The sequence below is a fragment of the Phaenicophaeus curvirostris genome, chromosome 6, assembly GCF_032191515.1.
Source record: "Phaenicophaeus curvirostris isolate KB17595 chromosome 6, BPBGC_Pcur_1.0, whole genome shotgun sequence".
NCBI lineage: Eukaryota > Metazoa > Chordata > Aves > Cuculiformes > Cuculidae > Phaenicophaeus > Phaenicophaeus curvirostris.
In genome coordinates this window covers 50,663,569-50,687,828 of record NC_091397.1, presented here as the reverse complement: position 1 = coordinate 50,687,828, position 24,260 = coordinate 50,663,569, and the positions used below count along the sequence as shown (strand labels likewise).

The following is a 24,260-nucleotide window of genomic DNA, read 5'->3' as shown; positions in this document are numbered from 1 at the left end:
CTCTGGAAATTTAATGCTACCGCCCTACTAACCACCCTCTTCACTTCACCTAGAACAGAAAACCCTATCATCTCATGATCACTTAGTCCTAGGCGTCCACCTACTGCCACATCCCCCACAAGGCCTTCTCTGTTCACAAACAGCAGGTCCAGGAGGGCACCCTCCCCTGTTGGTTCGTTCACCAGCTGTGCAAGGAAGTTGTCTTCCACGCACTCCAGGAACCTCCTAGACTGCTTCCTTTCTGCTCTATTGTACTTCCAGCAGATATCAGGAAGATTGAAGCCTCCCACAAGAATGAGAGGCATCCATCTAGAGATTAACCCCAGCTGTTTATAGAAGAGCTCATCAGCTGCTTCTCCTTGGCTGGGTGGTCTGTAACAGACTCCCATCACAAAATCTACCTTCTGGTGGGCTCCTCTGATTTTAACCCACAGGCACTCAATCTCCTTATCACCACAATCCATCTTAACAGTGTCCAAGTCCTCCCTTACAAAGAGGGCTACCCGCCTCCTCTCCTACCTATGCTGCCTGAAGAGTTTGTACCCCACCATAGCTGCACTCCAGTTATATGAGTCGTCCCACCACGTTTCCGTGATGGCAACGACATCATAGGCTCCTTGCCCTATTAGAGCTTCCAGCTCTTCCTTCTTATTCCCCATGCTGTGTGCATTGGTGTAAATGCACTTCAGCTGAGCTGCCAAGCCTTCAGCCCTCTTAGAGGGAACAGAGTTCATTCCCAATTGCCTGGTAACTGGAGTAGCTAGTTCCAGAGTGCCCGTATCTCCCTTACCACCCCGAGGTGTGTTCTCCCCCACTTTCTGTGTGGTGAGGTACTGGTGGTCCACACCAGCACACCCTCTCCGAGTCACCAGTGCCCCACGTCCAGGCTCGTTCCTGTCTAGCCTGGGCTCAACCCCCTCCCCCTTCACATCTAGTTTAAAGCTCGATTTATGAGCTTGGCTAGGTTTCTAGCAAGGGCTTTAGTCCCCCTAGGAGACACACATGTCCCATCCTTAACAAGAAAGCCTGGGGGTGCGTGAGCCACCTCATGATCAAAGAAGCCAAAGCCCCTCTCCTCACACCAGGCTCGGAGCCAGGCATTAATCGAATTCTTCTTCTTGACTTCCTGCTCCTCTCTATTTAGCCTTGGGATGGAGCAGAATACTATTTGTGCCCCAGAGCCCTCCATCATTTTCCCAATGGCCCTGAAGTCTTTCTTGATGGTTTTGGTCTTTTTGTTTACTAGATCATCGTTACCAGTTTGGACTACTATCAGAGGATAGTAGTCCGTCTCATGGACCAGGGAAGGAAGTTTTCTAGCTACCTCCTTCACTGATGCCCCCGGTAAGCAGCAGACCTCTCTGTGGAGCGGGTGCTTAGCACTGGAGGTCATTTAAGTCTACTGAATAAATATATACATGAAATTTTCAGAATTAACTCATTTTGAAACAAGATTCCATGAAAAAGTTTAGAAGACTTCACAAAATATTAAAGGGCCAAATATTCCAGGGCTTTTTATCTCAGAATTACCTTCTGTGATTAACCTCATCATCTAAAACATTGTACCTCACTGGACATGCACAAAACTTCAATCTAAATGAACTATTATGGAGAAGTCAGAAAAACATTAAATATGAGGGTAGTTGTTCCCCTTAGCTACAGACAAAGCCTTACAATATGATGCTTCTTCCACTAAGAATCCACTTTTCTAAAATGGCAAGATAAACATATGTATATCCAGGCACAAGTCAGTACGGCAGCCACTGAAGTCAATGGTAATACGCTGGCATAAAAACGGTGCAAGAGAAGCAGAATCAGATCCTCATTTATTTGACTTCTACCTAGAAATTCATATTGTGACTTCAGCATCTCAGCCATCACCATAATTTCTGCTGTTCTTGCTATGCCTTATAGAAACTGTCATTTTTTAAATTTATGGTATCTTTTACAGCTTAGGTTAAAGAATACCTAAAACACTTGCAGCATTTTATATACTTCTACCAAAGAAGAATAGAAATAAGACTCTTTTATTAATTTAGACTCTGACTATTCACACTAGCAGTCTCAGGAAACTGTAATGCGATTACCTGCATGAGTAAGAACTTTTTATATGCAGGACTACAAAGCTTTTCTAATCAGAAAAGGGAAACATTTAATGATGAAAAAGCACAAAGATTACAATACCTAAAACTTCAATGCTGACAGTATGATTCGCAAGGCTGCAATACATTCCCTATTAATTTAATGAATATCTGACAAATCAGCTGGTTTTAGTTTCCTCAGATGATCTATAGGGTAATAAAAATCCAAACAATGTCAAATTACTTCTTCAATTGCAAACCTTGATATTGCCAGGTTTGTTCCTTCCCTAAAAATTTTCTTCTTTAATAGAAGAAAAATTGTTGAACTATGGGCAACTGAGATAAAAAATACACCTCTCAATACATTCATTTATCTCTGTTTCATTTTGACGGCAATCCATTTGAAATCTTTGTCACATTTTCATTTTATCACAGATGCATATCAAGAGTAAACACTGCATGTAAGCAAAGCCATCAAAACCCAGCCTAAAACCAAACAAATGAACAAGCGACCTCCCCCTAAGCCACTCCATCCTACCTCTCATTTCCCTAGTTTAGACAAAATCATCATTCTTTTACTTAGCATTATTTAAATCTGGCCCAATAACATCATTTGCAATCAACACTCTCTGTCAGGAGCAAATGGGAATGGCTCACCTTGCAGTATTAGCTGTGTTATCCACTTGCTTCTGCAGTACATACACATCTGGAACCAACACACACTCACTGTCATCAACTGCTTTTCACAAATCACTTGATTATTGATCACTACACTTATTGCTCTTCATTGACTGAACCTCATTCCACATCACTGCTTTTCTGCTGCTTCAGCAAATTCTGAAACTTCCATTTCATGGAGAATTCACACACAAACCAAGGCAACGATCATTTACATTGGATACTTCTCACTATATCAAGATTCCTTCAGTGATCTACATTTATTTAAGAAAAAATAAAACATTTGTTTGTTACACTTGCAAGCTCTTTACCCAGAATTAAGCGGTAACAGGGGTTGGTTTTCCCCTTGTAGCACACTCTAATTGATATCTTTTCTATTTTGTAATAGACGGTTTTTCAGTATTGAATAATTCAAAGAACTATAACCCACAAATAGATAACCACATGGCTATAGCAAGGTAATTAGTCTGAATGGCCACAAACCACTTGGAAAACTACAAGGATTCTTTCTGAAACATCATCTGCCACTAAGCACACTTATTTCTGTCCTGCCAAGTAATTTTAACCCTTGTGTGGGATAATTTACTTCAAGATGGACACGGAAGTTCATTTACTGCATGTACTTTTGTATACATAAATTATATCTACAATACCAATATACATAACTGAGGCTTCTGAAAGAGGTATCAACAGGGTCATTTGAGCAAATCATTTGGATTTGCTCAAACCACGGGAAATTTTCTCCCAAGGAACTTAGCCTAAATCAATGTTTTTCACACAAACAAGGTGACAACAGTTTCACAACTTTCCTTGTACAGATTTTAATTTTAATGAGAAAGAAGAGCAAAAGCCTCTGTGTCCTCTGGCTCAAGCAATACTAAGTCACTATGCTTGAAATTTTGATCTGTACAAGAACGTGCTTATATTACAGCTAATTAGTACAGCCACACCACAATCACCTACAACACTGTTACAGGTTTAAGGTGGGAGACAAAGCAACTACCACTCCTTCTGCTGTCACCATTTCAACCGTCAAAAGATATCAAAAGGTGGGTGGACTTTCTCTGAGAGAAATGCAGGAGTGCACCAGTGATAGAATGTTAAATGAAAGAAAGCAGCCAACAGCCTAGATTATGAGTAACTTTCACGATGGCACAGTATTTTATGACACCTGTGAACATAGCACAGGATTTTCTTCTCCTGAGAGAATATTTTGTCAACAAAAGGATTAGCACTGACAAATTATGACCCAGGTTCCTTTTATTTCTGCCTGCGCGAGTCTTTCATTTACCACAATATAATGAAAGCAAGATTTTCCATCCTTAAGCTTTCCTATCACACTGACTTTCTTCAGATCTTAACTTTTAGGTCCACCAGTTTGCAGGAGTAAGAAAAGAAGCAGAGGACCCTGGAAACAACAACTCCACAACCAGTCACATTTCTAAGCATGCATGCAAGAACTTTCTTTATCCACTGTATGGAACAACAGTTCAGCAGTGAAGGCAAAGGGAAAACAAAGAGGATGGGTGCAGAGGTGTGTATGTACAAGTAGAAGAAATCCACTTTGCAACTGTACATATTAGCTTGGTGAGATTTGGTGTCCATTTTAATTACAGTAACTCCATAAATTATGGGACATTCAGATCTTATAATTGCATTTCAGGATTATGTCAAAGTCCAAACAGAAAGGAGAGCACCATAAGGCCGACCTTTAGGAAACTAAGTCAAAAATCATATTTTCCTAACTGTCCCTAGGGCCGTCTCCCTGTAGACACTCAACTTGATTCTGATTTCTTCTTTATGAGCAACTCAGCATTAAAATTGGCTAGAAGGCACAGTCCGTGTTTTTATCAAATGTAATGTCCTTGGTTATGAAACACATTGAAGCTCATTAGTTTCCGCACTCACTTTCACATTTGTTCTTCACTCTACATTTACATCATTTCCACTAAGCTGATTGCTTGTGCCTCAGTTTTGCTAATCCTCCACATAAAGCTTCCCCCCTAAAAGTGCTGCAAAGATGTATTTCTTCCTGTAGCAGTTATATTTCATGCCTCTTCCCATTTCCTTATATCAAAGAGCTGCATGTTGAGCTGATCAATTAGGCTGCAGAACAGTCCTGTCCCATTGCACTCCCAATTACTCCAACAGCCCTAACCACTTCAACACGGCGAGATACAATTCCCCTTCTCCAAGCAGATTCATCACACAGAACAAATACTTCCTTTAAAGAACAGTTTTATTCAGAAATACTCATAACTTTTTAAATCTTCTATCAGCATGAAAGGCACAGTTTAGAAGCAGAGAAAGGTCACACAGTGTAGAACTGCATTACTGTGAAACCTGAAGATCTGTCATTGCCATTGCAAAAGGTATTCTTTTCTTAAAGTATACTGAAGAAAACATGCACCAGGTAAAGAAAGAAAATGAGTCAGAAAGAGCGCCTACAGAGATAAAACACAAGCAAAACCTTTTGAACTCACAAATATAGAAGAAATGTCTTTAAATGAGATGCATTAATAGAATATAAGACCAAGATACAGATAATATTATGAAGTACCATAATATTTTAGCTCTGGAAACAGCAGTGAAGTTGAGAAGATTAAATACAAACACTATTACAATTTCCTCATTACCTGTAGGAGTTTAAGGAAAATACCTTACAGAACAACACTCAGTGCTGCTAGCAGCAACCTTGTTGAAAGCCTTTAACCGTATCTGTTAATCTTGTCCAATTCCTGCATCTAGATGAAAACACTTCAGTCAATCATGAAATGGCCAAGTGCAGTAGGAGGTGAAACCTGAACTCATGGTTTCTAGGCCCCTAATTTAGTGCAGTTTCTAATGGTAATGGACAATTTCTGTCCCTTCCTTCCAACCCCGCTCTGCTTCTCTTCTTTTCCCTTTATAACTCAAACTTTGGTTTTCAGAGATTAATCTGGTTTTAAGTAAAAATGACAAATAACTCCTCTTGTTTGAAAGTCAGAGCATTTTTCATTAGCATGATACTATGCCTAGCATGAAGGGAAGTTCATCAGTGTATTTCATAGCCTCCTGTTTCCTTTTGTTTGTTATTTAAAGAGAAAATACATTAGAAAACTACTTAATCTTCTGCCACTTGGGAATTCAGCAAGAAAAAATAGCACAAATATCCCAGGTAAATGGCAGGTAAATTCAGCATCACTCTTATCTCGTGTTTTCTATCTAGGGATAACAAATTCTAGAAATGTCCCAAAGCAAAAGGCATCTGTTTAGATAAAGATGGTTTGAATTTTGTATCTCATATTTTAGAAAGTGAATGTAAGCCACAGGAGGAAACTCTTCTGTCTGAAATAATTATTTACTCCTCAAATTCAGTGGTTTTACCCAAGAAACTGCTGAATAATTGCTATGACTGGTATTATTCAGTGCAGTGCCTATATCTGCTGCAGTGCAATATTTTAGGTCATTAATAAAGCTTTGACAGGATAGTTGTATTTTCTGTACCACCTCTTCTTTAGGGACATGATTTTCAAAATTATGTCCAAACTGAGCCTAAGAACAAAACAAACCAAAACCACCACAATTAGTATGTTCCGTTGATTGTTTTAGTTGAGTATTTCACCATCTTTTAAAAAACAACCACCTTATAATAAATAAAGGACTGTTTAGTCAAAAAAACTTAATTACATAAGAGAAATCTGCAAATACTTCTCCATAGTCAAATGGGCTTTTTTTAAAAAAATTACATTGCATTTTGCAATTTTGTGGCATAAAAATCTTGAATCAGTGTAAATTTGAAATTATCAGATTAAGACACTTACCCAAATGGATTCACCAGACAACAGTACAGCGTGTCTTCTAAATCTCCTAAAGAGATTTGGAATCCATTTACCGGTACTGTAATGTGTGCTAAGCACATTCTTCTGCATTGCTGGAAGAATACTTTGTTCTTTAATTTAATCGATTAATTAGCTAATATTTGTTGAGTGCTTTGATCATGTAATGCTCTCCGGAACAGCTGAATGCTGTTATCAAAACAGCATGGGACACTTGTAGACTGCGGGTAGGAGCATCTTTTCAGACATTTAAGGATTACCCAACAACTGAGAAATTAGTTGTAGGCAAGTAACAAGGAGAGTATAGGCACTTGACAGGAGATATTTTTTCCTTGAGAATTATGGACCAAAATTATAAAGCGCTTAGGAAACTCATGTATTTGTTTCTCCTACACTGTTTCCCTGAATTTGTTTCATTGGTTAAATTCAGGAAAACATTGTATTATCTGTTTTGAATGGATTTGACACAGTCTTACAATGTGCCTCAACACAGCAGAGGGACAACTGTACCTTTCCTGTGAAAATGCAGAAAACGTAGAAAACCCAGAGCAGCCTGCACGGGGACCGGAGTTAAGATCAGGATTTTATAGGCTCTGGCAGCCCTACAAAAAAGGGCTAACATTTGAAAACTAAAACAATAAGCAGAACTGCTGCTGGAACAAAGTGGTGACCAGCCACACAGAAGGACTCACAATCTATGGTGCCCATGCATTTCACTCCTTACCCACCATGCACCCTGACGCCTCGGGGCGAGCAGCTAAGAGCGGTTGGGTTGGCAGATGCATCATTCCCTGACCTCAGATGATTCATTCCCTGATCTCCTCTCAGTCATTTCCATTGTACACTAAACTCCGCTCACAATGTTGTCAATATCATCTACCAAAGACCAACATACATCCTCACACAGACACAAAGCTAACTCTCCTCCTAGTAGTAACATCACAAATTAGGAGTTCCGCCAATCTGAATTACTTTAGGTCTCCATTAGAAATAAAGTTATTTTTATAAATGGTTGTTTATTGTTTCTGCTCCAGCAAAGAAATTGAATCAGGTTCATTTTAATAGTATTTGTACGCAGCACTTCTAGTGTGTGTTGTCTGAACTCCGCATAAATCAATACCACCACTGCACTTGGTATCATCTTTTGCAGAAACAGCAACTCTGCTTGCTTCTAGAAAGACTGTTTCAAATATAGTTACTTGACAGAAGAGGATGACATGCAAGTTTCCTGACACAGGCATAAACTCCAAATCTCCTTAGGAAGGGTGAGGGGAGACATGGGGTGACATCAGCAGCAAATAATCTGACATGCCAGCTTCCCAAGTCCTGTTTTTCTAAGGTCAGAGGAAAGGACTGAGGTGGAGGAGCACTCTAACAGCTCACTCTCTCTAAAAGGTTATTTGGTTCTTCATCTACAACTCAGTAATCAATAAATAGGGGAAAGTCTCTAAATCACTGGGGAAAACTGCAGAACTGGTGAACAGCAACCCTCTTCAGAAACTGAAACTCTGGAGCTCGGGGTTCAGCATATATTTAGCTTTAATTTCTATGCTTTCATATCTTCAGAGTTTTGATTTGATTTAGTAACACTTTCCAAACTAAAACCACAAAAAAGAATATAGAGAGAGCATATTAAATTCAGTTCAGGTTCACATTCCTGGCAAACTTGGGCTTGGCTTGCTTCATATTGAAGCACAACTCAATTGCTCTAGCATTTCATTATAGAAGTCTTTAAAGAGCTTGCTCTGAATGCAGCAGTTTGATTTAAAATCCATTAAATCCACACTAGAGGCTGACAAAAATCATCAAAAGAAATTTAAGTCACATTATTCAAATTTTAGAGATATCAGTATATCCAAATAAACACCAGTTCTTCAATATCAGCACTTAACAGCAATCCTAACACTTGCTTTATGCATCTTACTGAACACACAAGAGTATTCTAGAAGCTTCAAGGACAGGCCATTTGTTCCTCTGCCTTGGCATTATAGATTAAAACATCCAAGAGAGCAAGGGGTCCTTTTCTGACTTTTAAGAATACATTTCCGCTAATTATTTACCAGCTATTCAAGAGAGCAAGAAGGGTTCTTCGCCCCAGTCATAGACTCAGATGAAATCATATTAAATCTGTGACAAAAGAAACCTATTCAAATCTATAGTGATATTAAAGAATGAATAGTGACCCAAAGGAATACAATTCTAGCCATTCCCATAAAATACATTCACATAACAAGAATAATGTTTACACATACAATGCCTTCTGAAGTGTTACATTCCACACCTTTTTGGGAAAACCGATTGCCTGTAATATTTTTTTAAATATCCACTGTACTCTAAAACAGCAATTTCTCTTCGATTTTCCAGTTAGTAATTTAAAAACTCTTTTGAATGTCAACCACTGGCAATTTTTATGCTAGCTACAACTTGGTCAGAATAAAAAAAAATCATTAGCATGTTAATAACTTCATGTCTCTTAGGGGTAGTTAGTTCTACAGCAGAAAAAGAAGCTGCTTTTTCAGCCCTATTTTTAATTGTAAAGTGATTATGATTTACCACAATTTCCTAGTTTCCTTCATTTACATTTGTGGTGAAGGTTTTCTCAACAGGCAGCATGCAATCCTGTCCCAGTTCCAATGACAGCATGTCACTGAGGAATTTTCACATCCATTAGGATGTAGAAAGGAAAGCCAAGAACTTACACATGCAATAAGAAAGTGGATAGTCTCTCAAAAAACTGCAAGAGGAAGTTAAGCAGGAAAAATGCAATTGCTTCTTTCAAAATACAGGCAAGTGCTTGGGATTAGCCTTCCACGCTTAAAAATATACCATAATTAAATCACTTCATGCAACAGATTTCATGCAGTATCTCGATCTTTTTTAACCTTTGTAGAATAAATGGTTTAAGACATGAGAAGAAAGAAAATTTATGTCCACATCTTTAAACAATACAGTTATTGTTCATATATGCAATCTCATGCATGCCACTTGTCAACAAGGAAATTAAAGGTATGTCATAATAAAGGCTTTGTTATTAGTGGCGTTTGCTACAGATCACAATAATTATATTTAACAGAAGAAAGTGGATATTTAGGAAACATGGTGATTTCAATGTCCATTGTTTTATCTGAAGGAACTACATGTTGATGCATAATTTTGGACAAAACTTCTAACAAGGCAGATTTTAATATCTTCTGTTTCTTTTTGACCATTAAAAGGGAGTTTTCAGTAATCTACACATCTACTGCATTCAAACATGTACTTTTTAGAACAAAGCAAGGTGTTTAAAGGAGACTTCAACAACATAGACAACATTCGATCCATAAGTATAGGAAGCAGTATAGCACACCTGTTTCAGCAGAATATTCATAAATTCAGATAATATCTGGAGTAGAGAACACTCAGATGCATGCTGCTGTGGTCCACAATTCCCCATGGCCTTACCCAGTGGTAGGTTCCTGTATTCATGCAATTTGTGCCATTTATCTAACTCAATCTCTCACCTTTATCTTACAGGAAACTGAACTGCTTGCTGTGAGCTTATTTGGCAAAGAAAAATTTAAATACTAAGCATAAACATACCACCTTTTACAGGGAGTAATAAAAAGAGGAAAACAGAAAAGAAACTTACAAAAAGAGAAACAGTCAGAAAGAAAGGAGTTACGGCGCCAGATACTGAACAAATATCTCCAGTTAAAGAAGCACTCTGCTCACTGTTTTAATAACTGACCTAATTCCCATCTAAAAATTAAAAACTGGAAAGAAAGGAATAACCTAACATTTGTTTCAACCTGAATTTCAGCTTTTTCCTTCTACAGTGGGACATCCTAATGAGGACTTTGGAAACAGCAGTTTATTCCTATAGGACATAGTCAGCAGACTCCGAAGCCTATGATTGGACAGGGCTTTGTGCAACAGGTTCTAGTCTGAAGCAATGCTAAGAAAGCCAGTCCAGGCACAATAAAAACTTACAGGTATGTACTGTAAAGGTGCTCAGATCAGTTTACATACTGGTACTAGTCTGTTTATAACACTTCAGTCACTTGCTCCAAACTCTCAATTCTCAGAAACAATTGCAGAGCTGAGCTAAGCCAACACTTTGCCCTGGAAAATCTTTAGCACAACCATACACCAACAAGTGAGGCAGGTTTAAAAGGAAATAGAAAGACCTGTGGGGTATTCTCCATCATGATTTGTACTGCCATGTCACAGGAGGCACAAATAAGCTTTAATCAGCCTCAGTCTGTGTGGATAGAATATTTATACAGTGAAAATATGACCAGTAATTTTCATAACACTACAACAATCTAGAGTCTGTGCCTTGATTTGAGAACTCTTTGTTAGTAAGAGCACAACAAAATGCTCGTCCACTCATTGAACAACTATGAAAATGCTGTGAAAGGCTGAGCTCTGAAATGCAGACACTAACTTTTGACTTAAAGTAATTTGCCACCATTTTCCTTTATTTTTCCCAGGTAAATTTTGGGGGAAAAGTACTGTGCATGAAACATCTACGAGACTAACGCTAAAATTATGAGAAAACAGTGACAAAATTGTAACTGTCAATGATTTCTCCAAATAAGAAAGAAGTATTAACAAGCTTTGCAGGGATGTGTTCTCTGTCCAATAATATTCATTAGTTCCATTAACAACTGGAGAATAGAATGCAGTATATAATGATTAAAATTGTAGATTACATCAAGCAAAAAAGGATGGAAGACACATCAGAGGTAAACATTAAATTCAAAATTCAATTAACAAGGAGAAAAGTCCTGTTAAGAAGATCCCATAAGTGAGGAATGGAAATCATCACCACACAAATACAAGATGGGGGAAAATTACCTAGGCTGACATTTTAGAGTAAAGAGTATAAGCTTTAGAACAGATCACAAGCTGAATGTGTTACAGCACACTAAGAGAACGGTACTGTCTGAAAGTGTACTATTCTAAGATGAAAGGCTAAACCATAGTCAAGCAAGAAACACAAGTTTTGGCATCTGCTAAGAAAGAGTATTTTGCCTTTCTCTAGGGACAAAGAATATATTTGTAGGAATCCCTCACGTCACAGTGTAAAGAGTATTTCCTTCTATTTCTCTTCCAGCTTAGGGTCACGTAAGTATCCTTTCTTCATACTTCCACTAGAGATCAATAGAAGTAGCCTGTATTATGGGCTATATATCCTACTCAAACTATTCTATGATTCTATGATTTACAATCAGTCCCTGCCATACCACCAGAACAGTGCATTCATTCTCAACATTAGCATAACAGATTTGCCTCCCTTTTATGGAATTTATACACTTAACAGATATATACCATCTACCAAAATATCCTTTGTATTTCCCCGTTACATTTTTGTGAAAAATTAGCTTAGCATTGCACTGATAACAGACAGAATTTGGAAAACAAGAACTCATGCAAAGGGTGTATTTAAGTATAATCTCTCAACACTTATATTCAATTTAGGATTGTGATGCTGAAACAGATTCCTAAAGGAAGATAAATTTGACAGCAAAGGTCAAATAAAGAAAACTCACTCACCTAAAATGTTGTTAATGACTGCAAAATGGTATTTCCTTTTGTATAATGTTTCTATTTTTTCAAGGGTTTGTCCCAGCAAGGAAGCCTCACTTTTCCTCTATATCTTAATAGCGCATGCTTTCACCACAGCTGGGTACAAAAATTATACACAGACATTTAGCAGCGATGAAGGTATTGGAAAGCATAAAATCTCAGCATGACAACTCCAGCAGCAGGACGAGATGAAAAACAGAGGCGAAAAGAAAGAAAAAAAAAAAATCAATGCAAAACATGAGAGTGACAGGTATTGTGGGCTGCTGCACATCAGCCATGGAGAATTCCTTTTTCTCCACTATGCAATACAGTACTCCGTGCAAGAAGCACCACGTTTGTCCTGTACAAAAGTATATGAAAGTGAGAACTGGTGATTATGGTTAAATTTAAATAGACAGCCAAATTATTGGTTTATTGTTTTAAAATATAACAATTTTAATTATTTTTTGCATCCTTATAGATTTTTGGGGCCATATCCATGTTTGGCGACTATCTGTATACTTGCCTAGAAATGCTAATCTTCTAAATATAGTTAACATGACAGATGAAGAACTGGAAACAGAAGTTGGTTTGGGTTTTGGCTTAGCTGAGACCAGACTTCCAATGGAATTTCCAGCCCATAAAAACAGCCTGAGATTTCAAAATATTATTTCATGTTCTGAATCTGAGGAGGAAAACTATGAAAAAATAAATGCAGTGCATTTTCACAGCAATTAATTAGCAGAAGTCTCGTGTACAGTACACATCCATGCTGGATTATATATAATAGATGCTTTAACTCATCAGCCATGCAGCACCCACACTGCAAATTCTATGAACTGAAGTTGCACTGGACTCGTACATGTTGCACAGCAGAACAGCGAGTGCAGAGGAGGTCTGACAGAGGAACATATTGCAGCACATGAATAAATCAGCTACTCCTCATCGGAGTGCTGGATCCAATATGACTGGCACACAGATGATACATAAAGTCAGCTCTTACAGGTATTTGATCTTAAGTTTCTCTAGACAGCAAGAACTCCCATAAACTGTGTGATGTACAAGCATCCCTGGACAAATAGACAACTGATGCAATGAAAATTTATTATTAACAACAAAAAAAGAAAAAAAAGAGAGGATTGAAAAAAACATTATAGGTGACAAGTATGTATATCTTATCAATTTATGCAAGGAAGTAGCATTAAAGTACTAATACAGAACTTTAAATATAAGCTATGATTTATTTTGCTTTATTTAGAGATTCATGTTGTACTTGCTATAGTATGCAGTTATAATTACACTTTCGGTTGCTGACAGATTCTCTAAGGCAAGAACTATGCTCATACATCTCTGCAGGACTAATTACAATGCCTCAAAAAGTCTGAGGAGTCATCATGCTTGAGTGCATTTGGTTGAAGGGTAACGTTTCTTCCAATGAAGCTCCAATGAATCTGAAGTGGAAACAAGAATAATGGCTCTCAGGCACTACAGGGTTCATACTCATTAGCTTTTGCTAACCTTTTTTTAACAATCTTATGCACTATGAACTTTCTTTTTCCCCTCTTACTCTCCCAAATTTGCCAGTATTTTTACAGATGGCACCTTGAAACTGTTCCTGGTGCTCTTGGTAATGCAGGCAGATATGCATCTTTTGTATGCAAGAAAGAAATGCCCATTTTATTATTGCTCTTGCTTTCCATATGGACAAGTTCTAAGTTTGGGAGAACAGGCTACTGATGAAGAGGTAGTACAAACCTGACCTATATTTGATCATCTAAAAAATAACTGGCAAGAAATCTTTCTCTTAGGCATTGATCATATTCTTTCACTGGAACGCATTTTAACTCAGAGTGATCTAATAGATTTCCATGAGAAATGGACAGAGCTACCATTGATCTAGGGGTAATTTAAAGGCAGCCCCATCACATGGCTCATTCAACATAATTCATATAAATACAACAGAAACACAATTAATGTTCTTGGAGTGCCTTACAGGATTAAAGCTCAACCTCTGACAGCTAAACAGCTCCTTCAATTTTTTTTTTTTTCAGTTAGAACAATTTCAGCATTTTAACACATTGTCATTATTCATTGATCTATGCTTAAAGGAACCTGAACACATTTTTATCTGACAATGCAGGATTTAGATTTACATTACACATCCCGTAAGAAAGTTTATAAAAATATCCGTTGAGATCTCCACCAAGTTACTATAGGTACCGTACAGCATCAAAATGTACCTGTAAGAAAAGTGGCCACAGATGAAGTAACAGGGGAACAGAAGGTAAACTTAGAAGGGAAAGCTCAGTGGAAATCTAATCCATTTCTGTAAATACCCAGTTGGGGTGGGGTTAGGGGAGCCTTTGAACCTTAGGCATCCTGTGATTTTGTGAACTGTAAAACACTTTGCAGGTACATCATAGTATGTTTGATTATCAGGATTTTAATCAATATAACTGAAATCCATACGGTGCTTCAGTGTTTCAAAATTATTTGATTCTGCTTCCACTCTATTTTTATGAAAGGACTTATGACAGAGTAGTTATGCTAATTGAAGACAACTAGGAAATAAGATATTCTGGAAATGGAGTAAAATATACTTTCAAATCTGCTTTTAGACACTGGTACATTTTAATAAATCACATTGCTTTGCAGACGACACAGGGAATACATAAAGCATTTGCATTAAAGTTAGATACAGTGATTACAGATATCCTGGCCATTAGCAAGAATCCATTTGCAATGACATTTTCACAGACAGTAGGTTTAAAGTAGACAGACATTCTACAGTGAGAATGATAAACAACCATTGAGTAAAATTCCTGTCAAAATGTTTCTCTGAGCAGCTAGATCAAGTTAAATTAAAATGTCCAAAAATATTAATTCTCTTCAGATTAAATGAACAAAGTCAAAAGCATTCACTGAAAATACTTAATTTAGCTTATTTTACATTTGCACTTCATACTTGTTTTGTTAAAGAAAAGCTAAGATCAATCAGTATGTATTGACCAAAGCATTAGTCTGCAACTAAAGAAAACTATTACCTTAAATCTATAATCTCTTTTTTGTTATGAACGTTCAATGTATCTATTCTTCTTCCTTAAAAAGATATGTTTTACATGTATTTAGATTCTCAGTTTGTAAATGTTATATTCTAATAAGCTGAGCATTGCCATTTTCTCAATACAAGAATATTAATGACCGCTATCACCCTCCATTTCTATGGAAACTGTAACCATAGAACATCTCAAGTTGGAAGGGGTCCATAAGGATTATCCAGTCCAACTCCCTGCTCCTCACAGGACTACCTAAAAGTAAACCATATGAATAACAGCATCATCCAGATGCTTCTTGAACTCTGACAGGCTTGGTGCAGCAACCACTTCCCTGGGGAGCCTGTTCCAGTGACTGACTACCCTCTCAGTGAAGAACTTTTTCCTAATGTCCAGCCTGGCACAGCTTCGTTCCATTTCCTCATGTACTATCACCTCCTCCTGTGCTGCACGCTGTGAGGACATTGTTCAATGTGGACTGTCACCTACTCTTCTCCAAGCTCAACGAGCCAAGTGACTTCAAGTCTGAACTGTTCACTTATGGAGTATGTTGCAGGAGATAAGCATCAATATCTGTTCCAAGTACCTTCACATTATGTAAAACACCAAATACAGCGTTAACAGGCTACACATGGATAACAACCCTTTAGGATAAGCAAAAGTAGTCAACTAGTGGTTTTGGAAAATATCTCCATTACTAGGCTAGTAGAAGAGCTACAAAGAAACAGCTACTCTGTCTTCACAGATTTATGATAAAAACCAAATTTTATTTTTTTTTAAAAAAAAGAATAAGCAAATACCTCAGTCTGGTAGACAAATGTCACCGAATGTTTGCAAGAGATTAGTGCAATACCACGCTCATGGTACACTGATCTAATACTATGTTCACACAAAAATAAATGAAGGATTAATCTTTGTAATTATTTCTCCACTTTTCCTCAGGGCTTGGGGTGAGGAGCGTACAGTAAGATTGTCACAACAACAACTTGCAAGAATAACATTAGGTATTTACTCTGTCTCTGGCCAACAACTCAAACTTTCCATCTTACAAAATATCAATAACAGCAAGTATTCTGTATGGAAACATTTTCAGACTTCATACATAAAGACAAATCAGAAGGGCAGATGGGAACATTATCTTGTGTGGACAACAGTAACACAGATTTTTTTGTGATGAACTGCTACAGCTTCAGAATGGAAAAATCTAAATGTAAGTCTACTGCATAAAACTGAAACACACCAAATCTTTTAATATCTTGCTGAAAGATTATTAAAAGTTCTATTTTAATATAAAGTCTTCAACACCTCTGTTTCCTAGAGGTACATCTGCATCGAGTAACTTCCCAATAGATTGTTTTACAGCAAAAAACTGCATCCTCAGAAATAAAGAAAAACTGAAATTAGGCTTATAACGCTAAAGAGAATGATCCAATGCAAAATAAAAGTAATTTTGTTCTCCATTTATTTATTGTCAATTCATTGCTAAATGAACTACATCCCTCTTTGCTTACACACCACTTGAGTGATACAGGTAGGTAAAGCACAGTTCCAAGTACAATACTTCCTTACTTAGAAAACATACTTAAGAATCAACTGTACTACCTCACAACTGTGACAGATCCACACCAACTGAATGACACTTATTCTCTTTATCCTAAAACACTCCAGGAGGTCAGGGTGAAGAAGATAAAAAAGAGCCAGTTTACTAAAGCAGCTTCATTGTTATGTGTCTAACCATTACAATCACTTATTCAATTTTGTTGAATTTTCAAGGCAATGTTGAGATTACCCCCTTTATGGTGAGAAGAAGGCTGTATCCAGTTTGCTTCTCCACATGAAACTGCCAAGTGTGGTCATGCAACAGCCACAAATTACTGCTCTGAGGGGAGAGCAGCACCGCCAGAACAAAAATAAACATTACTCCTGCACACAATATGATCTCATGCCTCATTTATCTTATTTTAAGAACTGAGCTACAGAAATTGATGTCATTTTCAATTTGACCCTTCTCTTCCTCTTCCTAATCCTATTTCAAATAATCATGATTTCAAAGATTCAGAGTGACTATGGCATCCTTCAGTAGTGAGTAACCCCAAAGCTGGCATGAAGCAGAACTGGCACAGCTGTAAAGCACAGCTGCTTCAAAGGCACCTTCTCGGATCAGTCTCCTCTAAAATATGTCTGTATATATATGTCTACATCACCATTTGCCAATAGAGAATGCAAAGGAATACTTGCTTTCTTCATATATAAACATGATTCATTGATAAAGAAAAAAAAAGAAACCAAACCCACACAATAGTATTGCTCCACAGCACTGTATTCAAACTCATAATGCAGAGAATGTGCAGGGGACAGAAAAGGAAGGAGAGAAAAACACAGATCATGTGTTTGTGAATACATGAAAATTTATATTTTAAGCACCATACATTTTAACCAGTAAATACTTCTCCATTCCCCACATTTCCTTCCTTTATCTAAACCATGTATTGCCCATTGCATACAAAAAAAGCTTTTCTAAGGTAGCTAGTACTGCAATACCTTAATTCCAGAAAGAATGGAATGTTTAACTCTCCATTAAAGTAAATTAATCTTTGGATATTCAGTTTGGATATCTAAAAATCACTGCATCCAGAAATCTCAATTTTCCCCAGTATTCACTGAACAAGATACAGCTATTAAAAGTTTTACTCAGTAGAAGATTCAAGCTTACAATACAAGCTGGAGGACAATTCACCACAGAAATACAGAGAACCTTCATGAATGCCATGAATCTGGTTTGTCAGTTTTTACAAACCAATGCGCTGGAATCTATCAAAAATTATAAATGCGTGATAAAAGGCTTTACAGCCTCTTAGAAATCCTCCTCTTCCCATCAACTGCTTCTTGATAATAGCTTGGAAACACACACAGAGCTCTACATTTAAAACCAGAAGTGCTACTTCTGAAACTTTCAGGACCAGAGTTACAGTTTTTCCTTTCCCTCTATCAAAACTGGCAAAGATTATTCATGTGTAAACGTATTAAAGTGAAAATATGAAAATGGAAAATTAAAATTCATTGCATGTGCAGTAAGTATATGGTCAACGCTACCACAAAAACCTGAATCACTTCCTGCTACTCACTTCCACAGAAACTTCATGGTAAGAAAATCCTAAGAGGTACAGCCAGTACAAATGACAAAACATCCAGTGAAGAGTGATAGGAAAGATAAAAAGACAGAATTAATGCAACCTCTAACATGACGTAAAAATAAAGAATTCTGCATTACTCAATAAGAACAGTGGAGGAACTAAAAAGTTCTATTTTTCATGCTTACACGATATGCAGAATCTTAAGTACATATCTAAGAAGTTTCAATACAGTTACCTAAAATAGACAGAGGCCTAGAGAAACGACGCCAAACAGGAATTTGAAGAAAGTCAAAACTAATAAGTTGGAAAAATGGGGGCATGGAAATGTGTTAATTCTGATCTATTAAAAAAGAATTTTAAAAATATTGAAGCTTCCCTGAAGAAGTCCAGTATGAATAGGATGGGTGGTTAGACTTCCTCATTCTATACGCTGCACATTAGAACTTGCACACAACTGTGAAAACACAAAACACTGCAACTTTAAAAGAGTGAGAAAATGGGAAATACTAGGAGGAGGTCGTAGTCAGCAGTGGCTTCCCAGAAATCTCCCTCTCTATAATGTGGCATGGGACATGCACATGAATCCATGTCTACATGCCAGAAGGCTGGATTCAGGTAGCCGTGCTGGCTCTCCCGCCTCATACAGGGACATGACAAGACCTCCTTATGCACTAGATCTCCTCCTAGTGACATGACAGAGCCCCAGAAGCCTCCTCAATTTTTTTGCAAGTGGTAGATCCCTGTGGTTATATACCAATAGCAATATTTTCTGACATGCCCTTCTAATTACCAGATTTCCAAGATTAAAACTTGTGAATTATCCAAATTACATGTTAGCTGAACTACACCAAACTGTATGAAACTCTCAATTAATCTAACTAAATAAGAACTGGCAGTTAAGCATGTAGATAAAGTTAATGACATGTAAATGTGATTGCTACACAGTCACTTTTGCAGACTCTAAATTAATGGCAACTGTTCATAAAAGAAATCTTAAGAGAAACACCTGGAAATTAGAATTCCTAGTCTATGCTCAGTCCTGAAATTTAAAAACCATTTTCATACATAATTTGCAAATGAGATTCTTCTTTTATTTAAATTAATTACTTCATCAAAATGTCACTAACTTTACAAACGTACAATGAGGACAAAAGATTATTTTTTATTTCCTTCTGAACTGAAAGCACCTTCCTGTACTCATATGAAAACTAATATCTTTCTAGTTTTGTTTTAAAATAGAAAATCCATTTCACTGGGATCAAAATAGATATTTAGCTTTTCAGAAAAGTCAGTCAAATTCAGTGAAGGGTTGAAGCCTAACCTTTCAGGGCAAACCATACAGATGATCTAGTGGAAGGGCTTACCTAAAGAAAAGGCAAAGCTGGCAGAAAGCAAGTCAGACCTGTCTTCTGCTACAAATCCAAGCACTATGTATTGGAAGCAGGGCACAGGAGTTCATTATTGCTGTGATTATAGCTTTAAAAATGAAACATATTTCTGATTTCAGTACAGCAATTTCAAAATAACTTAGTATTTGTGACAACCAGTTCTACCGTTTATGGTAAATAGGATGACTATCCAACTCAGTCATGTTACACTTTTGACAGATTTAAAATTTCATTATCAGTGAATGCTTCTTTATATTTAAATGAGATTGTACCACACACAACAGATTTGAAACACATGACAGTCAACCTTATAAAAAAAGAAGGTGAAAAGGGCATTTAACTTTTAGCTGCTTAATTCAACTGCATTAGATGGACGTATTTGCAGAGCTACTCTGAGGGATTTTGTTACAGCTTGTAAAAAGGGGATTACCAAACTGTTCTTTCCAATTTATGTGAAAAACACTCAGTGCACACCAATATCCATCAGCATGATAAACTCTGACTCTGACACTTATAAGGCCAATTCATGATTGAAACTGACACAGGAAACTACTTCAATCAACTAATAATCACTCAAAATTACCTCCAGAAAAATCCCTGTAGCCTCAGTATTTAGATTAAGTGTCAAGGCTCAGATTGAACTTCTTAGAAAGAAGGCAGTTTCTCTTACAACAAATCTCTGTTAAGTTGACAAGAGTTAATGTACCTGGCAGCTCCACAGCAGATGGGAGGTTTAAGCATATAAAGCTGATGGCACTGGAGCTTTGTGCCACCAACAGAAATCATTAAGGTGAAAGAACTTTCAAATGAGTCACTTCCACAAATTATTAAAAGAAAATCACTCTTAGGATAAAATGTCTTAGCTCAAGAATGAATTTACTTGGAGGGTGCTTGATAAAGCACCTTTTGGTTTTCTTTAACATATATGAAATGCATTATAGAGCATTATTTACCACGCGCTAGATTATTCTTTACAAATCTATATACACAGGTACTTCCAATTACACACTGTGTAATAAGAAGCTCTATACCAGTTTTGGCTAACTCTCAGACAGACTGAATATCAGGCCAATTAGCAAAACATTTGATTAATTAAGCAAAGTTTGACTTCAAGTGCATACACATAAACCTACAGTGTCTACAGATATTAAAAAAAAAAGCAACCAAATTCCTTTGCCGGTTGACCTGCAGAGAACCCTGTGAAGATGCCACCTTTAAGGGGAAGTTCAGTCAAAATACTGCAAAGTGTAGGGCTAAGCTATAAAATTGATGCCAGGTTTGTGGGTATCCACTGTAACAATACAACTACAGACACTTGCTGACTGCCCGACAATCCTGCCCTCCACTATTGGCTAAAAGACGTGCTAAGAATAGCACTAAAGGATTTTGTGTCTTGCAGGGCCTGCCTCTAAAACACCATTCTTATTTACAGAGCCACACTGTGTCCATTGCCAATTAGAACAGTGTTTACTTATGAAATAAAGGAAACAAAACCTCCAAGAGTGCAAATACACTATGTTTCTTGCATTTAATGCATTTTTCATTTTTCTTCAGCTGAATAAGTAAAAACACATAGTACACTTAAACATAAACAAAAGAAGCTGCTGTTCCCACAGTCACTCACTCTATGTTGATCATATCCTATTTCCAAAGAGTTCACATTGTTCTGAGAAAAAGTTTTGAATAGGCCAATATCCATCTTCCCAAACCTGCAGTTCTCTCTCAGGCAAGCTACGTAGAGACACAAACTGTTATTTTCCAGATTTTTAAGCAATGCTGGCTGAAAAGATTACTGATACAGCTTTTCATATCCTCCTCCCAACATAGATAAACTGACATAACTGTTCATTTAGATTCTACTTAGTAAACTCTAGACCATTTGTGTGTTGTGTTAATTGATCTCACCTAAAAAATAGTCACTGTGCCAACTGAAAAGCCATTACTGGAATACGCTGCAACAACCTAACACTGTGAACCTATAGTTGAGATATTTTATAACTATATAAAGGTGAACTATATCAAGTTGAAACATGCCCTGGGGGTAAAAAAAAAAAAAAAAAATGCTTCATTCTACTTGGTTTGCACTGAAGGTCTGACAACTGATCCTCTCTTAGCCAGGATTCCTGCGCAATTTCAGTACCTGACACTTTCCCCACTCAGGTTAAAATAATCTTTGAGGAAAGAGAGAGATTTCAGACTGACAGGTATTGGTTTCTCACCGTATTTATTTCACTGACATTAAAATAGTGCTTGGGAAATTCTAGCACGATTACAACCTTAGCAAAAATCCAAAGCTGTATATAAGTCAGCGGTCCAACCAGAATAAAAACTTTCAGTGTTTAACGAGACACAACTGCTTACATAGGGTAACAGGAGACAGTACATCTTGCATAAGAAAGGGGACAAGTTATGATAGTTGTGGGAATCATCATTCTGAATTTCCTGACTTTGTGTGCGTAAATTTCAGCAATAATGTCACATTAATATAGTTATTTGCATTTAACACAGTCATGTTTATTAAAGAAAAAAATATCACCACAATGACAAACCATTCTCTGAGATACACTCAGGGTTAAGTAAATGCCAAGAAGTAGGAGAAATTTAAGTTACACAATATCACAGATGAGACATGCACTATAAGGGAAACCTTTTTTTTTTTTTCTTTGCTTTGTACGATGCAAAAGCCTCTTGGGAAGGAATCAATTGCTCCTTTTTATAGCAAAGATGATTTCTATGTGCATAGCTCAAGACACTCAGTGGGAATCTAGAAATATCTAAAATGCAAAGCAGGACCCACTGACAAATCTTTATCTTAAGATAAAGATACTGTTCTTTTTTAAAAAATTGCAATGATGATTTAGACAAATTGTTTCAATAAATCATACAGGATGTTAATGCTTTTTACAGGCAATATACATAATGCCTTCATGCCGTTTCGGCATCACTAGAAGGTGACTCGGAGATTGCCTTTTGCACAATCTGCTGGGCTGCTTAAACAGTCTTTGCAATGCAGCTCTGCAAAGAGGCCAATTTCAACGAGGTCATGAATTGTGTTGCTTATACCTGCACATTTGCAGCACTGCCAAGTGGTTTCCTAAGCATTTCCCTTAAGAAAACACCTATGTGATTTTCCTGCATGCCTGTATGACTTTGCTGGGGGAAACTGTAAGACAAGGCACTTTTTTTTTTTGCCAGTAACAATATAAGTGCATGGGCAGAGTATGTCAGAAAAAGGAAAAAAAAAATAAGTGACACACTATTAAACTTTTCCACTGAATGTTACTTAAAAGCAGAGGTTATATAAACAGAATAGGTAGGATAACTCATGTTCTCAAAAAACATAAAATCTTTGAAATGTATTTGCTATGTAGCATCAAATTTATAGCTTTTACTCCAAAATATATATACACAAAATTAAACCGTAAAGCCTTGAAACCAATGCCATAAAGCCCAAAACTGATTTCTGCATATTCCTATGTAAGTAGCAAGAATTTTATCACTGCTGCAAGTGCAGAATTTGGGAAAGCAGCTTTCTATACTAGCATACTACTAAACTATAATGAATAACACTTGGCTGTGATGGACATATTTTTAGGTAACATTAGATATGTATATACACAAACATCCCACAAGTATCATTTTTAAATAAAACATACGGAAAAACAGCTTTCTTCTATCCCATAATCTGCTGGTAGACTACAAGAGCTTAAGAGAGAAACAGATCCATCTAACATGTCTACAAAAACAAAAGTCTATTTAAGGTATAGACGAGTTTTCAAACAGAGCAAGCATCTAGCATGTACACCCAGAATATCCTCTAAGCCTCCAACAGTTTGTGGATTTCCAAGACAGAAGTGCCGGGGGGGGTCTTCAGAGTATTTTGTTTGCTCCATCATTTGAGGGGTTTGTATGGGCTTTGATTTTGTTTTGAGTGCTTCATGGATTTTTTTTCTTTGAAACTCTTCAATCGTACCTTATGCCCATGTCAGCTTTTGTTATCTACAGCTTCCTGCAACGAGTTTATACACTGAATCCTAGTTCTTTTTGTTTGCTTTAAACCAGTTTTTGCTAGTTTCATTTATTTCCTCTTGTTCTTTTCTTAGACAAGACAGAGAACATTTCTTCCCTATTCATTTTCTCCACGCCACTTACGATTTTAAGGAGTTCTAAAATAAGCTCCCTTTTTCAGGATAAGGGTCCTAGCCAATTTAGTCTCTTTTTGCACAGAAGTCATTGCATACCCTTGATCATACTCACTGCCCTTTTTAGAATCTACCCCATTTCTATAACATTTTTTGAGAGATGGAGACAGAATTGGTCCAAATACTGAACATGCAGGCACACCATAGAATTATTCAGTGTCATAATGATGTTCTGTTTTCTACAGAAAAAAAGAAAAGGAAAAAAAAAAAAGCATTCAGCTCTAAAAGGGCAAGCTACTTCACAGCTCTAGAGAACATCACAAGGATGTACCTTCATGGTTCTGGAAGAAGATACTGAATTTTGACAGGTGATTGTCACTTTCTTATGGAGTAACACAGGTCAAATATTCCTTTAT

General features: G+C 37.0%; 1 protein-coding gene across 2 annotated transcripts in view; it reads right to left on the bottom strand.

The window, feature by feature from the left end:
- The window catches only part of ZNF385D (zinc finger protein 385D), a 404,649-nt gene that overhangs the window by 334,900 nt on the left and 45,489 nt on the right, over positions 1-24,260 (bottom strand). Inside the window, exon 1 of one of the 2 annotated variants that reach the window (XM_069860136.1) lies at positions 2,739-2,802. The exons of the other annotated variant lie outside the window; for it this stretch is intronic. Within the exon in view, the coding sequence (XP_069716237.1) occupies positions 2,739-2,787 (49 nt within the window). The 5' untranslated portion in view covers positions 2,788-2,802. Of the gene's footprint in view, positions 1-2,738; positions 2,803-24,260 lie in introns of those variants that run through there. 2 annotated transcript variants of the gene reach the window in all.